Source organism: Hetaerina americana, unplaced genomic scaffold (assembly GCF_022747635.1).
Source record: "Hetaerina americana unplaced genomic scaffold, ioHetAmer1.1.p SCAF_33, whole genome shotgun sequence".
In the NCBI taxonomy this organism is placed as follows: Eukaryota; Metazoa; Arthropoda; class Insecta; order Odonata; family Calopterygidae; genus Hetaerina; species Hetaerina americana.
In genome coordinates, this window is record NW_027286908.1 from 2,468,777 (window position 1) to 2,487,022 (window position 18,246).

The 18,246-nt window shown below is 36.3% G+C and overlaps 1 protein-coding gene across 1 annotated transcript in view; it reads left to right on the forward strand.

The window, feature by feature from the left end:
- Positions 1-18,246, forward strand: part of LOC139691381 (DNA-binding protein P3A2-like) — a 31,109-nt gene that overhangs the window by 4,258 nt on the left and 8,605 nt on the right. The window contains exons 4-8 of the mRNA XM_071589181.1: positions 280-475; positions 1,821-1,933; positions 3,313-3,696; positions 14,823-15,006; positions 16,868-16,983. Of these exons, the coding sequence (XP_071445282.1) occupies positions 280-475; positions 1,821-1,933; positions 3,313-3,696; positions 14,823-15,006; positions 16,868-16,983 (993 nt within the window). The remainder of the gene's footprint in view (positions 1-279; positions 476-1,820; positions 1,934-3,312; positions 3,697-14,822; positions 15,007-16,867; positions 16,984-18,246) is intronic.

Consider the following 18,246-nt stretch of genomic DNA (forward strand, 5'->3'; position numbering starts at 1 on the left):
AATATAAGCTTTAAACCGGCACACCACGTAAAGAATTACGTGAAGTGATATATTTAACATTTGATCAGTAAATACAATAATGGAATAAATTTTGAATCGAGTCTAGAAAATTTAGCAACATCCATAAAGGTAATCGTAAACTTTGACCATTAATGAAATATGAAAACTTGCGAATGAGTTGATCTCTGATAATATTTGGCCAAAGGTGCTCATTTTGGCATGCATGTTCTTGTGTTCAGTTTTTCCTGCTAAATTGTGTCATTCATGTCTTTTTGAAAGGTGAAAAACTTGAGGTCTGTTGTGATGCAAGAATTGGAAACAGCGTTGGCGCAGCAGGCCCCTCCGCCGCCTCAGGAAGACCCGTCGCTCTATGAACTTCCCCCGCTCATAATTGATGGCATTCCCACTCCCGTCGAGAAGATGACTCAAGCTCAACTGAGAGCGTTCATTCCCTTAATGCTGAAATACTCAACTGGTAAGTAATATCACAGCAATCGACACTATTGCCCAAGGTGATTCAGTACTCATTATTATTGCATAAATAACCCAAGCAAGTAGGCCTTCTCATTGGTTTATCAACAAATTGAAGTACTATTTAAAGTAAATGATAATCAAAAAACTTAGATCACTGGAATATTTAGAAACTGTGGTGGTGATTTTAACGTATACCTATGAGAGGGCACTTCTTTTTCATTGCAGGTGAATAATTCATGATTTTTATCAATGGAAAGTACATTTTTTCTCTTTTCAGTAATTTTTGTAAGGGTGCAATTATAAATTTACAGGAACATAGAACCATCGTGAAGTGAATAGCAAAACTAAGAACAAAAACAATTTTTTATGGGCAGCATATATGAAGGATAAGTATAGGGGTGAAAATTATTTACATTATGTGAAACGTAGACAAAAAGCCTGGATTTCAACAAAACTCATAGCTGGGTCACAAGGGAAGAAAAGTGCTTTCAACCACCACGTAACACTGGTGATTAGAGCTGAAGTCTGTGGATTGAGCACATGAAAGACAAAATGGGGGATGAGAGATAAATTTCAGAAAAAAGAAAAATGAGGAATTGAAGGTTTGCAGAAGACAGTGCACAGGTGACCTGCAGTGTCCATTCATGATCCCATGGAAAAAGTTTTAATTCACTATCCCGAGTTCAGAGAGTAGCTCACTCTTGGTGTGTTTACAATATGGCAGTGAATGCTCTGAAAAACATGCAAATCCATAAAAATGTGCAGTAAATCATTATTAATAGTTTCCTGGTTGATATGCTTGTGATGAAAAATGTGCACAGCAACATTTATACTAACGTGAAGGTTATAAAAGTTAGATAGTGATTGATTATTAAGACAGAGTTTGGTGGGCTCTTACAGCAATTAAAGATAATGTGAGAGGAAATAATTCTTCTGTGGTATTAATAGAATTTTGCACCAAATATTGGAAGAATATCCAAGAATTGGAAGAATTGGTTGGTCGCTCTCTAGGAAAAAAGATCAGTACACAAACCAAGGATATCTATGTGTCACAAAACAGTGTTTCTACATTTTATGCTAAATTCTATCACAGCCTTTTATTACTGCCAGAATATTATCCCTTTCATTTTATTGATGAAATCTTCGATAATAACAAGAATTCGTAAGAATGAGGTATTTTCCAGGGATTGCAAATTCTCATTATATATTGAGAATGCGATGTAATAATGGTGTTTCTAGTGAAGTGTAATTAGCTTACAAATGAAGAGGGACAATTGCAGGGTTTAGATGAAATATGTAGGTGTTGCACTGACTAATGAAATGACTTTTCTTTTGTTTTTGCCAAGGTCGAGGGAAACCTGGCTGGGGCAAGGAGTCAACGAGGCCACCATGGTGGCCGAAGGAGCTGCCATGGGCAAATGTGAGGATGGATGCTCGGTCTGAGGAAGAGAAGCAGAAGGTACTTGAAAGTCTAGTAATAATACATAAGCTAGCAGATGATAAATATATGCACTGATTTTCACTGGCAATATTTTATATGTAATGATTACCTATGGCATTTGTTTCAAGTCATTACAACTTTTTTATAGACTAAATGTAATTGCTTAGTGGCTATGTGCCTAGTTAGTTTGTAGTTTCCTAACACACCCGAGGGATCGAGTGAATGAGCAAAATTGCACGTACATCTGTTTTATAATTTCTGTTCATCTGTTTGATTGACAGGTTACTGGCATAGGAGGTCACTCTTGTGAATCCCATTCACATACACGCACTCGGGGTTTGCAAGGATATCTCCTATGCTTGGAACCCGTTGTACTCATACAGGAATGAAAAAAAATTAAGATAAAAATCAAAAAAGAAAAAGGCCCAATTTCAAGTTCTCAGTCACTCAATCACTCGGGTGTGTTAGATCTTTGTGAATCACTTTCACTCACTTGTTCATGGTTTACAAGGATTCCTCCTCATCAAGAAATTGTACAGAATTACAAAAAAAAAAGAAATCTTATACACAATGCTGAAATATGTGAATCACAGGTACAGGGAATTAGTCATCAAAAAATAATGTAGCTCAGACTGTACTATGTAGCAAAATCAATTAGAAGTCATTACCAAATAAAAAAGGAAGCAGCCAGTTCTGAAAAGTTCAAACCATAGACCTCAGCAATATTATACAGTGTATGGGACTGTAGCCATCCTTTGACACCTTTTCTAAAGCTGACAAAAAATTACTATTCCAGCCTCATCAGGTAGTCCATTAACCTTTTTACCGCTGTGAATGTACTCAGAATGATTGCATGGCAGGCTGCTGTGACTGTACCTTTTCATCCTTTCTGTGGTACGCTATCATACTGAGAAATTTTATAAAAATTATGCCAGTCATAATAAATTTATTGAATTTTTCCATTAAATAAACAGCAAATCTAGATTATTTTTATTATTTCCATTATTTTATTATTTCGCAAGTAAAAAGGTTTACAGAGTCACAATACCCTCCATTTTTGCCTCATATGAGAAGTAGAATTCTGGAGAGTGAACCACAGCGAAAGAGTTAAACATATTCAACCCTATGACCTTGAAGTTTTTCTTTGTTTTGTTCGATTATCCAAAAGGGCAGATGAAATACTTTCTTCTTTCTAGTATCACGATTGTGACCAAATGGGCAGGGCTGACTGATTTTCTTTTGCAAAATAAAGAACCACATGCAATGCCTCAGTCTTCTCTCTTCTTATCCCCTTCATTTAAATAGGTTTGAATTACTGATTTGCATTTCTTTTAGAATCTATAAAAGGAGAAACCTCTTTCCAACCTGGTGTAAGTGAATTGCTTGTTTAATTTCAGATGTCTTGGACGCACGCATTAAGGCAGATAGTGGTGAACTGCTACAAATACCATGGCAGGGAAGATCTCCTCCCAGTGTTCAGTGAGGAGGATGAGGCTAGTCTAGCTGCAGCCGGTGCCAGCATTATTTCTAATCCGAAGGGAGTGGTGGTGGCTGGACCGGCAGCTGGGTCCATTGTGACGACGGAGGGTGCAATGTTGACTAAAGTACCTCACAAAGTGAATCCTAATCACATACACCAGGTGGCACCTCAGTATGCATCAACTATGTTGCAGACAATAAGCAATCCCGATGGGACAGTGTCAATCATCCAAGTGGACCCGAACAATCCAATCATCACCCTACCCGACGGAACGACTGCACAAGTTCAGGGTGTGGCCACGGTGAGAGTTTTTAAGGATTATAGTAGTGTGTATTATCTTAGTTACATTGTTTTTACATGGTGGGAAGGAAGGAGCATGCAGAGCATCTGCCTAACGTTGGATAACATGGTATGGGAATAATGGTTTGTGGAGTGTTTGGAGAAATTATATAACCATTTGGAAAGAATTTTAAATTGCCTGATTTTGAAAGATATTCACATTTGTCAGTACTTAGAAAGTAGAAGAAAAATCTTCTGGAGAGCTTCTCCACAAAAAATATACCTAATGAAATTCGCTTGACTAAAAAATCTGCTCGTAGTAGCAATGAAACATGAAAGAATGAGGATATGTTGAAAATGTGCAATTTTTTTTTCATTTTATTTAGTTAAAAATTGTTTTCGTAATGGTTTAAACTGTTATAAGCTTGAATGACAAAGTAAATATGAAAGAATTTTTGGAAAGTTCTGAGAATGGAATCATATGTAAACATTAGACCTATTTAGTGGGTCATCAATACAATTCATTAGTGTGGTCATTAGTGAAATTGCTGATGATAAGCACATGAAATTAAATTATGGTTATTTTCTGTATTACTTATTCTTTTTTGTTTACTTAACTGGTGACATATCATCTCACTGGCTTGTAGCAGAGCAATGCATTCTCATCTACTATTATGTGTATAAATATAGGTTCGTTATGGTAGATTTTTCCAAAAGAAGCCTGTCTCAATCGCAATTAAAAACCTCTTCAGGGCAGTAACCCTCAGAATCTACAACATTCTTGAAGTCACTGATGAAGATCTCTGCTGCCTTTGACACACAGCTTGCTGCATCACCATGCCTCAGAGCACTGTGGATGCTGGTTCTTCATGTAAACTTCTCGAACCATGCGCTTTCCCCTTAAATACTTCTTCGGCCGTTGATGATCCTGACATCTTCTTAACATGGCTGGGGAAAATCATTTGCCCATTATTACAAATTATATTCTCATTAATAGTGTTGCGTTACAATTACTTTTCGTTTATCCATATGAGAAGCAATATTTCAGTATATCCGAGAATATGTATCTTAGGTGTAGATATTTTGTCACTCTCTTTGAAGCATCCATCTCCTTAATCTTGTCATTGTTCTTGGAGAAAATGAATTTTTTTGGTCGACTGATTGTATGTGCGTTCTAGATCAGTCACGTTCACACCTTGCACTTGCCTTCGTTTCAACGGTTATTTTTATTCTCTTCTGGCTGTCTTCTTGCAGCTTATTTTTCTAGGAACATTTATGAAACGATGCACAAAATATTAATAAACTTTGCAAAAAATTGCAAAAAATGTCTGAACACAAGTTTGGAAAAATGTGCGATCACTGGCCCCACTAGGGTGCTAGTAAAACGAATGCTAAACACACAAAGTGAAACAGCAGGCATGCACAATCATTCTGGAAATGCCCCTCTTCCCATGACACTCATTAAGCAACTCATTTTCATCAAAATATTGTTTTTTTTTTCATTGTTGCTTACTAAGTGAATCACTCTGTGCAAATAGCTTGTTTAGCAAAATTCCACTTGTCATTGTCTAAGGAAACATGGGATGGATGAAAACATTTCTCTTGCGCATGGATGGGATGCCTCTGTGTTCACACAACCCCACTATATCATGCATTGAACTCCCAACTTTTTTGTCCTGCGAATTTCAAAAACGGGTGTTAACTCTCCAATAAGTTTACTGGAAACAATCCAGGAAAGTCCTTTCCACTGAATTTATGCAGTCAATCCTGACAGCGCTAGTTGCATAATATTATGCTTTTTCTGGAAGATGTGATTTCACCCATCCTAATCTGAAATTTCAACTCATTTTCACCTGACAGTGAATCTTCCCCATTAAGCATGATTTTTAGTGCCATAACCTAACGTCTTCTAAATTTCAAACTCCTGATTTTCATCTAGTTTCAAGATTATAAAAGCAAAGTTTTGATTGCAACTTCTTACTACACTACATTGTCAGTTAATGAGGCAGCTATAGTTTTGGATCTCATAATTTTAATGCCTTTTGATTTTAACAATTATTTATTTATTTATTTATGAATTTAATCGTATTTATTTATTCCTAATTAAAAAGGAATTGTAGTTTTAGTTGTCATGAGTGGTGCAAAAATGACCTTAGCTGTCGATGCACCCTAAAACGCTTAAAACTACTACTACTTCGAGGTCACTAATAGAAAGGGACATAGAATTCAATGAGGATATACAGGGTGCGGTGCTTAAATCCGGACGTATAAATCTTTTGTTTAAAAGCAAATTTATTATAAAAATGAAAATCCTTATACATACCAGGAGTGGTATATAGGTGGTGGGCAAGTGTAACATTACTCAATGTAACCCCCTTCAGCTTCATTGACCGCCTCCAATATTGTCCTGAATCGATCGCATGCACTCTCTAAAACAGAGCTGTCCATATTCGTGAATGCTGCTACGATAGCGGTGCATAAAAATGTGACATGAGAGCGCCTCGTCTTATTAGCCACTCTTTTGACTATGCTGCGAACATAATAGTCGAGGGGGTTCAAGTCCGGACTATTCGGGGGCCAGAACTCCTTTGACCAGAACATGTCAATGTTATCTGACAGCCAGTTTTGGACTAAATGACTTGTATGAGCTGGTGCACCATCCTGTTGAAAGACATATTTTCTCCCTGAGGCCACAGTTACCATCCACGGCTTCACATTCTTCAAAATTTGCAGATAGACTTCTTTTGTGATAGTTAGTCCCTTTTCAAAGAAATATGGCAGCATGATATCACCCTCACTGGACACAACACCTAGCCGGAAATTTTGTTCGAGCAACAATCGGGACATCAACGGTGAAAATTTTTTAATCAGAAAAGAATCTGATTCGCCCCGCAGCTTCATTTTTAGAGAACACAATAGGAGGTTGCAGTGAGCAATCCACTTGGTTCTGGCAGCCTCAGACAGCATCTGTCCTACCTTTTTTGTGTATCACTTGTATCGTAGGTCCTCCTCTCCTATCTGACACATTGTTCGCTCACTAACATTCAATTCTGACACCAATTTCCTCAGCGATCCTCGGAAATCAGCACCTGATCTCTGTCGTTGTTCATGACGCTTGTTTCCTTACCGGGTTAACAAAACCTTCCCCAGACTTCTCTGAAGCATTATGCTTAGCCACAATATCGTAAACAGTTGATCTGGGGTACCCCAAGAATCGGAACTAATTCACTGGGCGAACGCCCAGCGCGAACACTTTTGATAAAACGGCTCTTTGATTGTACATAGCACATTGGCCATTTTGAGGTTATGACTGTTTACTAGGTGCCTATAGCTTTCAAGAATGCCAATCGCGACCTCCAGTGGAACTGCGATATGGCGGGAAATTCAAATTGAAATTTGTCCGGACATAAGCGCTGCACCCTGTATTTGTCTGCTTTTTAGATTTTGAAAAGGCCTTTGATAAAGTGAATTGGTTAGAGTTAATATACTGCAAAAAATAGGAATATGTGCAGGGATAGGAGGCTAATCCGCAGCCTGTAAATGTCTCGGACTACTCGGGTGCGAGTGGGGGACAGTGATTCCAGATGGGTAGGGTTGTCCATTATCACCAATGCTGTTCAATGTATATTTTAAGGAAACGATTAAAGAGGCACGGAAAGAACTATTGATTTTATGAATTCCACTGACTTTCCTTCCATTCTTATCTTCAATAAGAATGAATGGAAAGTCAGTTGGGAATTCATAACATCAATTGGGTTTTCAGATGATTAGACAAAATAGCTGTTCAATGTTCAATGAAATGAGAATCAGAACAAACTAAATGAAGGTTATACAATTTTCGAGGAAGAGACAGGCTAAGTTAAATTTTGAAATTGGGGTTCATAAACTAGATCAGATGGAATAGTTTACCTATCTCGGAAGTATTGATAACTAAATTGTCCTAAAAAGGTAGGGAAATCAGAAGAAGAGCATTTGACGAAGAAGCTTCCACGAGCAGAGGGAGTAAATGACGGGGATGTTAAGTAAGGACATTAAGAAAAGGCTCATCAAAACTTTGATATAGAGCGTGGTTATGTACGATGCGAGAAAATGGTTACTGAAGCAGGATGTTAGACATAGATTGGAGGCTTTGAAATGTAGGTGTGTAGAAAGATGGAGAAGGTTTAGGGGACAGAAAGGAAAACAAATGAGGAAGTGCTAGGTATGGTGAGGGGAGGATAGGGAATTGTTCAGAGAAGTCTAATGGAGGCAGGATAAGTGAATGCAGGTTATTTTGATTGGCAGTGAGATGTTGAAGACTGTGATAGAGGGGAGAATGTTAGTTAAGTGGGGAAAGTGTACTTTCAGTGAATAGATAGTCTCATCATTAAAAATGAACATGGATAATATGCAAGATTTCTTTTGGTAATTTATGCCACTTTGTAAGCGTTTAAATGTTGTAGTATGGATTCTGGTAAAATTACAATAAACCTGATAACCAAACTTGAACAACCCCCACCAGTTGATTTAAAAATTTAAAGTAGTTTCCGGTAATATATATTTAAGACACTTCATACATTTTGCAATGAATGTGTCCTCATTTGATTTTTTTGTTAATTAAATCAACCAGAGTAGGATCAAAATTCTGCACTAGATACACCAAAGGTATTGTGTGGTGTGATCCACATGCTCTCCTACCTGGAGGAAGTATATATTCCAATAAACATCGGTCGAATCCCATCAGGGCCAAGTGTGTAACATCTTAATCCATGGAAAAGTACTCACCCAAGGATTAATGTGAAACACTAGTCAGTATTTTTCTTACAAGACTGAGAACTCGTGAGTAGATTATTCTGCTTTCTCTTTCTTCATCGTTCAAGTATCTCCCAATTTATATGAACAGAATGTTGTCATACAAAAGAGTCATGTCCTTGCATGTGGCGGACCAATAATTTAGGTTTATTTAGGGGTGTGTCGAACAATCCATGGCAATGGTTCCTCAAAAGACTTTCAATATGCTGGTGATACCCAAGTTATAGGAATGACAAGGTTGTCCAGCGACAGAAATCACTTATGGCATGAACAATATGAAGAATTGCTTTAAGCAGTCAACTTATTTAAATATATATCTGCCATTGACCAGCATAGCTCATCAAAATCTTATTACACGTGTTAAAGTCTTGAGTTTACATTTTTGAGGGTACATGTGAAGAAGTGCGGCTGAAGTTGGGAAGAAAAAGTATACATTAAAGTAGGATATTAAATTTTTTTTACAAATTATGTATTTAACAGAAGTTTAATAAAATACATAATATTAGCATTAACCATTTTTTGTATAAATTTAGGTGCAATAATTGTAAATAAAAATCATAACAGGAAAAACTTTGCAGCACAACTCCTCTCAATGTTAAATATAGTTGAGAAGGGGGTACTGTCTTCCTCATTTAATGTCCTTCAACACTGTAAATGCAAATTCTCAATTGATTATTGAAGCCTTTGGATAACCCAAGTAAAGAGCAGAGTTGTATTTTGGTCATTGTCATCTTCACTGCTGCACATGATTAAATATCATTAATGATGTTATTGCATAAATACTTTCTAAGTTTAAGGAAATAGCACCATCATGTGAAAATTAATGTCTGTACTTATTGCTGAATAAGTAAATTTGGTATTTATTCACACAAAAAAGTAATTTTGTTTTTGTGAAAAAATACCAAGTTTATTTATTCCGTGATCATGAATTTTCACGAAGTAGAGACTCAAACCATGGAAATTATTTCTACTTATTGCATGCAAGGTGCCCAATTCTATTGTGCTCAGACTTGAAATGCAACTATTCAACTTACTAGCAAGTTTCCTACATGAGAGTCCATTGTTATAGAATTTCCAACCCTAATTTATTCTCAAGGTGTTCTTATTTATCTTTATTTAAACAATATAAATCAGTTTTAACAAGAAGTAAAGTAAAATGAAAATACTCCACCTAAGGTTTTTTTTTGGTGTTTAAAAAAATGCTTATCACAAGAGCAAAAGAGTTCACTGTGCTTGAATTAGCAAGTAGCAGGTATATTCTTTAATAATTTTTTGTTATTGAACCATTTCATGTTGTGAAATATTGTACCCATGAAAACATATGATTATGAATGGTTCCGGGGGGGGGGGGGGGGAGAATATTTTTAAAATGACTCATTATTTCCTTCAATTTATGATCATGTGATACAATCTGCATTGTAATTCACTCTCAATTACATATTTTCTGGGATGGGGAGAGTAATAATAAGATATTATCTTATTCCTATTAATTTATTGTTAAATATTGGTGTTCACATTTTGATCCCACTGTTTCTTTGTTGTATTTGAAATGACAGACCCTCGGAAATGTCTTCATCTCAGGGACTTCTTAATTTTCAAACTGTTTAAGGTCCTGATAAAATCTCTGTAAATGAGGTCACTAATAGAATGAAATTACCTTAAAAAATGATAAGGCCGAAGATATGATGTAGAAGGAAGTAAAATCTCAGGAAACAAACAATATGTAGCTGGGTTTAGTATCTTAGAAATATGGCTGAACTCTCACACGTACCGAGGTAGCTGTCATATAAATTCTGTTGAGGTGTATATCAAATATGAGTATTTATTCAGTTGCTTTTGTGTTCAGCAGGTGAAATCTCTATAAACCTTTTTAATTCTGTAGCATTCTCCCAACTTCCATTTCACTGAACTAGGAATATTCATTTTTATACTTGTATTTTTGGGGTGATAGTTCCTTCCTGAGTTTCTTCTGTAAAATTGGGCAAAAAAGCCAAGTGTGGTCTTTAGTTGGTTATGTTTTTGATGATTCTGTCATAGGATGGTAAAATTCTGATACTGTTTTATCTGTATGTTAGGCTAAGAAAACATTTAACTGAGAGTCCAGTTGTGAAATAAGTACCAATAGTGCATTGACTGTTATTTCATTTATAAAACTGTGTAATGCCAAAGCAATATTCATAGCGTTTGATGTGTTGTGTGGTGATCAAGGGTTTGCAAATAGTTTTATAACAAGATGTTGATGAAAGGTAAGCAGGTATTTACCAATCAAACAATGCTCAATTCATTCTTTTTACAATTGCATGCATGTATACAATCCCTTTCTATGTGTGAAATCTTAATCACATGTTGCAAATGTCTATTGACCCACCCAGTGACTACTGGATATATCAGTTCAGAGTGTCATTGAATATCTACTGGCAGTGTTGGGGTATAATCAGTTGGTAGTTGTAAATCCCTTTAACCATCACTTTATTAGAACATCTCTAGTAGAAGAAAATATTGAATCTATGGTTGAATGAAAAATTTATTAATAGGCAGAAAAGTACCAATTAAGTACTGGCCACTCAGTAAATATGAATCAAAGTCTAGAAAAGAATAGGAAGAGCCAGGTGAAAAATTAATGTGCTATGGAACAAAATCTTGTATGTTAATACTAAATGAAAGAGTGATAAAAACCAATATTAGAGGAACAAAAAATTCAGAGAATATTGTGAAAATCTTAAACGGTAACAATTCAACTAGTTAGCTTAATTTCTTCAATTTTCAAAAGAATATATCTTGAAAAATAGGCCAAATGGGTGTTTTTTTTTTAAATGGGTGTTGTGAATTTTAGTTTTCTGCCATTGTATGAAGTTTTGTTATGATGCACTGATCACTGATGGATCCATTCCCTTATCAGAGGATTGCACCCACTTCAACCTAGTTACTGAGTTTAATATTTCCTTCTAATTGAAGGGTGAGTTGACATTGTAGGTTGATGCCTTCCCTTGAGAACTACAACTTCCTTGTTCATTGGAGTATAATTTTTGAATCATCATCATCAGTATTTCAATTTTAGGATTGTTTTTACGGCATTTTTCTCTATTCATTGTTAATTCCCTCTCACCTCCTGATAACTTCTTTGTTTTCTGTCCTTATTTTGTCGCATATAATTGTCTCTTGGTCTTTATTAATGGAATATTCCCTTGTGTTGTTATGTTTCTAACTAATTCATTGTGCCTCATGGTGCAGCCATGTCAGTGCTATAGTTCTTCTTTGCCATTGAGTTTTCTCCATGTGGTCCTCTTTTCCCTTCAGCACCATGTTTCAGAGGCTTCTATTCTTCGCTGGTCCTCTTTTACAAGATTTTGCGTCTCTGATCCTTAAAAGAGTGTCATGTTCCATGTGATTTTTTGGTGAAATTCTTTCTTGGTTGTCTACTTCAGGTTCTTTAATTTAAAATATACATGTTTAGTTTATTGAAGCTTAAAGAAAGCCACCAATCAAAGTGCCGCTTGATGCCCATCCAATGTGTCACTTTTTAAATCAGGTGAGTTTCTGTTTGCGAATTGCTTTTTTGCTAGTTGCAATACTCAAGAGGCATCATAGCACAGGTACACATTGTGTTGCTATTTTCTTTTATTAATGAAATCGTGAGTTCAAATTTTTTGGTCGAACGTGGAAAACATTACAGTTTCAGGCTTAACTTTGTGAAATTCCCTCATGATGAGGATAGGAAAAGAAACTTGTTGTGGAAGTGCAAAGTTTCTTTCTCTAAACCTGGAAAAGTTCACTATTAGTTTTTGTTAGCCACCTTGTCGGATATATCTCCAAAACCAGTTTGTGATATAACACTCATGGCTATTATTGTTTTGTGACATTGCGTGGACAGTAGTTTGTGAGAACATCTTGTTCCTTTGAAAAAGTCCTTAGAAATATTCACGAATTCAATGGGACACCTCTGTGGCTTAACTGTGAAGCACATTGGACCCAAGCGGATCATTTTTGACTTATGAAATTCTTAAATTTGTGTGCGTATTGGTGGGCTGTGCCATTGAAATTATTATTACCTATGCTATGCTTATTCAAAGTGGTGCCATGAAGTTGACTCCTTGTGGGTCATTTGATTTTCATACCATTCCAAGGCATTCTACCCATATTGGTAGGTTTTTGACCGTCCCAAATGACTATTTACTTATACACTTCACAAGAACTTCAGTTTGTTTGCTTTATGCCCTTTCTTTGTTCATTTCTTCATACCTAAAGCTTGCCTTTATGCCATCTAAAAAGCTTACTCTCTCTCTTTTATCCCATATCTTGCTTACCTTGATTCTCCCTTCTTTCTTGATTTTAAGCAATACTATCCACCTACATTTCCTCCGCCGTCTTTCTATGCCATTATCAGATTTTCCCCCTGGAAACTTCCCATTTTTTAGTAGACATTTGATTTTGCATTTAGATGCATGGCATTAATTAGTGCATAAAAAATTGCATTCTTTAAAGATGAAAAATGCGTAAATGACTGTATGGACTAGAGCCTATCCTCTGTTTCCATGTTCCTGTTATTTCAGCGGTACCCTCCAGATGTCACAGTGGCATGTACTTTGTTTGACATTAGGTGTTCATGATAGCTAACCTCCGCAAATGTTTAAATTGTGGTTGCCCTTATTTCTATGAAAACCTTACTTCTCTAGACGTGTTGATTAAGAACCGCAATTGAGAACTCAACCTGATTAAGAACAACTCAATGACCCTGTCATCAAATCTCTCCCCCTCGTGAAAGCTTATTTGCCTAATACAATTCTTCTTCTTATATCCCTACTACTTTGACCATTTTACTCCAAAACACTTCCCAGATACATAAACTATTCTACCTGCTTGAGTCTATACCCTCCTGTTCTAATTGTACCCTTTTTTCCTCCTCAAAAACCTCATGACAATTAAATATTGTTTGGAAAATGGCATGAAAATCTTTATAAAATGGTTGACTTTTAGGTATGGGAATCTACATGCTATCTCTTTGTCTTTACCGAGCCTCAAGTATCAAATACAATTACTAATTGTATTTTGACCTTCTCGGGCCCGTTAAATACATTAATCTAGGGAATCTAATCTAATGATAGTTACCACTAAATCAATGTAGAAATATTGAAAGAGTGGCATAAGTTAGAGTTGATGGTTTATAAAAGTCTTATTAAAGAAAGATGTTCAAACTTTGTGAGAGAGTCTCTTGAGACCAACAGAATTTTTTGTGCTTTCATGCTTATGTTCTGCAAAACTTAATTTTATTGCAATGGGGATCCAGGTTCGAAATCCTGTCAAGGTGAATGATTTTTTACACACTAAAACTGTTGCATTGTAATGAACAATTGGTGGATGACTCAGTTAAGAAGTTACTATCGTGGTATCTCCCGCAGTATCTTGGAATTTGAATGTCATCGATTAGAAAATCTGGAAAAATCAGATAATTTAGGAATCAGAAAATAAGTGGCTGGATACTGATAACCTTGTGCTAGTTTTTCAGTATTTGTAGTTTCAGTACTTTGTTTTTTTTCTTACCAGTATGAATATGAGGCCAAATTAATAATCTACGGGGCATAAGTTAATTTTCCTCTAATGGTAGAGGGAGGCAAATTTAATTATTCTCATGTGATCGAGTTAAAACTAATGTGGAACCATTTTCATGCTAATATTAGCGGCCACACCTTTTTCCCCAGAAATTTGCGGAAGCAAAAAGGAGCAGCTCACACTGCATGGCCTTTTGGCTTCTAGTAACTATCCTGATTAAATGAAACTTTGAAAAAGTTCAACCTAGCCATTCAACCAAACAGACTTGTTATGGTGCAATAGGAAACCATCTACATCTACTTAACACCCCGCAAGCCGCCGCAAGGGTGTGTGGCGGGTGGTGTCCTGGGGGTGTTAGGACACCACCCGTAATTTAGAAAAGAAAAAAAAAACCACATGCTAGAACCAAAAATTCATACATCCACAAAAAAAAACATGGCATACATTCATGCATGCAAGAACACTTCCACCCCACACACATGCAAACACTCAAACTACATCTTACATACACATGCACCTAAAAGTATACCTAACAGCTTTGTACTGTTTAACCTTGCTCCGACTTGTAAATTCAATGTTTTTAATATTTCTTAAGTGACTTCGGTTTCTTACTATTATGATTTCTGATTGTTCGGGGAAAGAATGAGTATTTATCCTTTTTAAGAATGATTAATGAGTACCTTCAGGGTTTGCATTGCTCTTTATGTTGTGTTTTTTTGTTGAATGTGGTTTGGGATTTTTTTTATTTTAATGGTTGACTGGCTTAACTTGACCGTGTGAATCTTGATGGTCCGAATTTCATTCATCCAGATCCACACTTCTCAGAGTGATGGAACGCCAACTGTCCATGCGGTGCAGACTTTAGCGGAGGTGGCGGCAGCTGCGGGAGGGGGTGGCGATGGGTCGACTCCGGTAGCCGTTGATCTCAACAATGTCACAGAAGCAACGCTGGGGCAAGATGGTCAAATAATCCTTACGGGTGAAGATGGACATGGTAGGAGATAACTTCTTCTTCTTCTCTTTGTTTTATTTTTATTCTGTTGTGAAAACAAATGCTGAATATGACAGCTTAATAACTTTTTAAGCATATTATTAAGAACTCAAAATATATTATCATCATGTAATCATGCTGTTTTAAATCACTCCATGAATTTTTACTGGGCTTTTATGACGTTATGTTTTACCTTATATGGAAGTTTAAAGTTATACTTGGGGACTTATCAATTCAATTCAATTGAGTTATAATTAAAATCAAAATATTTCTAAAAGGTCAGAAAATGTTGCCAGAGTTTATTTTCCTGGGAATGATATAATAATTGTGATGTGACTGGTGACACATTAAACAACATTTTTAAGTAATTTGTGTTTTGGTGTAAACCTTTGAGTAAAATATATGGAGAAAAATTAAAAACACATTGTATACATGAGGTAATTGATGAATGCATAAAAATTGATTTGAAGGGGCTTGTGCGCATCAAATTGTAAAGTTTGGTGCCAAGAGTCCATTCAACCAAACCTGGCCGAGTACATCACAGGAAAGGGAGAATAAAGTAAACTTTCGGTTGTGTGTGGTAATAGATGCATAATGAGTAAGCACAGATAATTGAAAAATACGGATAACCAATCTGCTGTGATACATTTTATTCACTTTTGTAATAATATCTGGAGTAGTGACACATTTTGACCCACATACCGAACATAAACATGTTTGCCCACTTGGGAAAGGCTGAATATGAAGGAGTAGAGTCCCCCAGGGTATTCTGAAAATCAGCATGAATTTCCTTTGCTTTCATACCATTCTTCACCAAGTATTTAATGCTGCTCAAATCCCAAATTTTTCAATCTTCACAAATTATTACACGGGAACAACAGCAGAGAGGAATCCGCACCACAGATCTCTTCCCAGAGCACTGACGTCTTATGTGTTTACTCATAAAAGATTACCTATTACTACATGAGAAACTCCAATGCTAGTGCTGAAATCTGGTGTTGGTTTCGAGAACTTTTCAAACTATCCTGTATGAGTATCAATTTGTCACCATATAAAATGTGTTTGTTTTAGAATTCCATTTAAGAAGTGAAGTCATAATAACATGTATGCTTGTGGGATATTGGGTAGAATATTTGTCAAATTCAAATGCAAAAGTAATGGTTCCACTTTCTGTTTATTATTAATGTGAAAGAAGCTTCTCATATTTTATGAAAGCCATGGACTCTTTATTTCAATTGTCGTTTTATATACAATATGAAGGAAAAGAGTATTTAGTTTTGCTCATGGAATATATTTTTCCGTGTACCTCACAAGATGTGCATGCATTATGTAGATTGGAGCTCAAACTGATAGTCATTAGAATGTTCTTCTCATTTGCTCTCCAGCTCAAAAAAAATCTCTAGTCCTACTTCCCAATTTCAACAGTTAAGATGAGCGAATGATGAGGTCTCAGGCGTGATATGGTGGAAGCGTAACATATTAAAATACGAGAAGATACGCACTTGTGCTCACACCTGATGATGATGTGAAAACATCGAAACCGGTAGTGTTGAAATAAAATATCTAGTGGAAAATTGCAATACCTGTGGTTTTAATAAGTTAAGATGAGGATTTTAACTGATGCTGGAACTGATAAGGAAGCTTCCACGATTGTAAAATATGTGGAGATTTAATGTAGGCCCTAGTACATAAATACCATCCTTCCCCTCACCATGTGGAGCATAATAAAGTGCAATGCATCTTCATAGTGAAGCAGAAGGAATGAAGTTTGATGAGAATCATGAGTGAAAAAATCTTTCAACTGTGATAAAAAATGTAAAAAGTGTGGAATTCTGTTTGAACAAGGCCTTAAATCTTGTTGCAGGGTATCCAGTGTCTGTTTCTGGGATGATAACAGTTCCAGTGACGCCTTCCATGTACCAGACTGTGGTAGCCAATATACAGCAGATTCATTCGCAAGGGGATGGTGCAACAATGCAGGTGAGAAAATAATTGTTAATTGAGGATTTTCCTGCCATCTATATCCAAGTAATAATGAATTATGAATTCAAACCTAGTTTTTCGTGCAGTAGACAAAATGATAGCTCCTTCTAAGGAATAGGGAATATGACGACTCAATAAAACTGTCATCTTTTTAATAGTGGTAGCTAAGAAATTTCACTAAATAGTGAAATAGCAGGGCATTATATATTTTGAAATTCATATATATTGCTTCAAAAGTTTGATTAAGTCTCGAAAATTGAAGTCATGACCTGCTTTGTTTGAAAAAAATTGACTGGAAAGCCAAAATAGCCAATTTGGGCACTTGAAATCACTATAAGAAATGTCTTTGAATGTGTCTTAGAATGGTATAAATATACAAAAATAACTAAAATGTAAATATTAAAACCCAAATGTGCAAAATGTTCCATTTCTGTTCACCTTACCTATTGTTCATCCATGTATACTACCTTGATCAAAAATTTCCCGGAATTTATTCAGAAAATTAAAAATACAAGTTTATTCATCTAAATCTATATTGTCCCCTTCAAAGTAATCCCCATCGACTGCAACACACTTATGCCAGCGCTTGATCCAATCCTCGAAACATTTTTATATTCGGTTTTCGGTATGTCCATCAGTGCTTCCTGCGATTTTTCCATTACTTCCTCTCGGCTGCTAAAACGCGTTCCCCGTAATGGTTTTTTAACTCGATTGAACAGAAAGAAGTCACAGGGAGCCAAATCAGGTGAATTCGGTGGCTGTTGGATGGTATTTGTTGCATTTTTCGTCAAAAAATTACGAATAATGATAGCACTGTGCGACGGTGCGTTATCATGGTGCAAAATCCACGAGTTTTCTGCCCACATTTCTGGTCTCTTTCGGCGAATTGCTTCACGCAAACGTCTCATAACGCCCAAATAATACTCTTTGTTTACTGTCTGGCCTTCTGGCAAAAATTCATGATGCACTACACCGTTGTAATCCATGAAAACCGTCAGCATTGCCTTCTTTTTTGACTGAAAACGACGTGGTTTTTTTGGTCTCGGCTCATTTGGTGAACGCCATTCACTTGCCTGATGTCTGGATTGCGTGTCGTACTCATAAACCCACGTCTCGTCTCCAGTAATGATCCTTTTGATGAATGTGGGATCGGATTCAGCCTCGCAAATCATGTCTTTTGCGACGTCAACACGGTCTCTTTTTTGCATGAAATTGAGGTCTTTTGCTGCTACACGACGGAAACCCAAATCATTAACCACA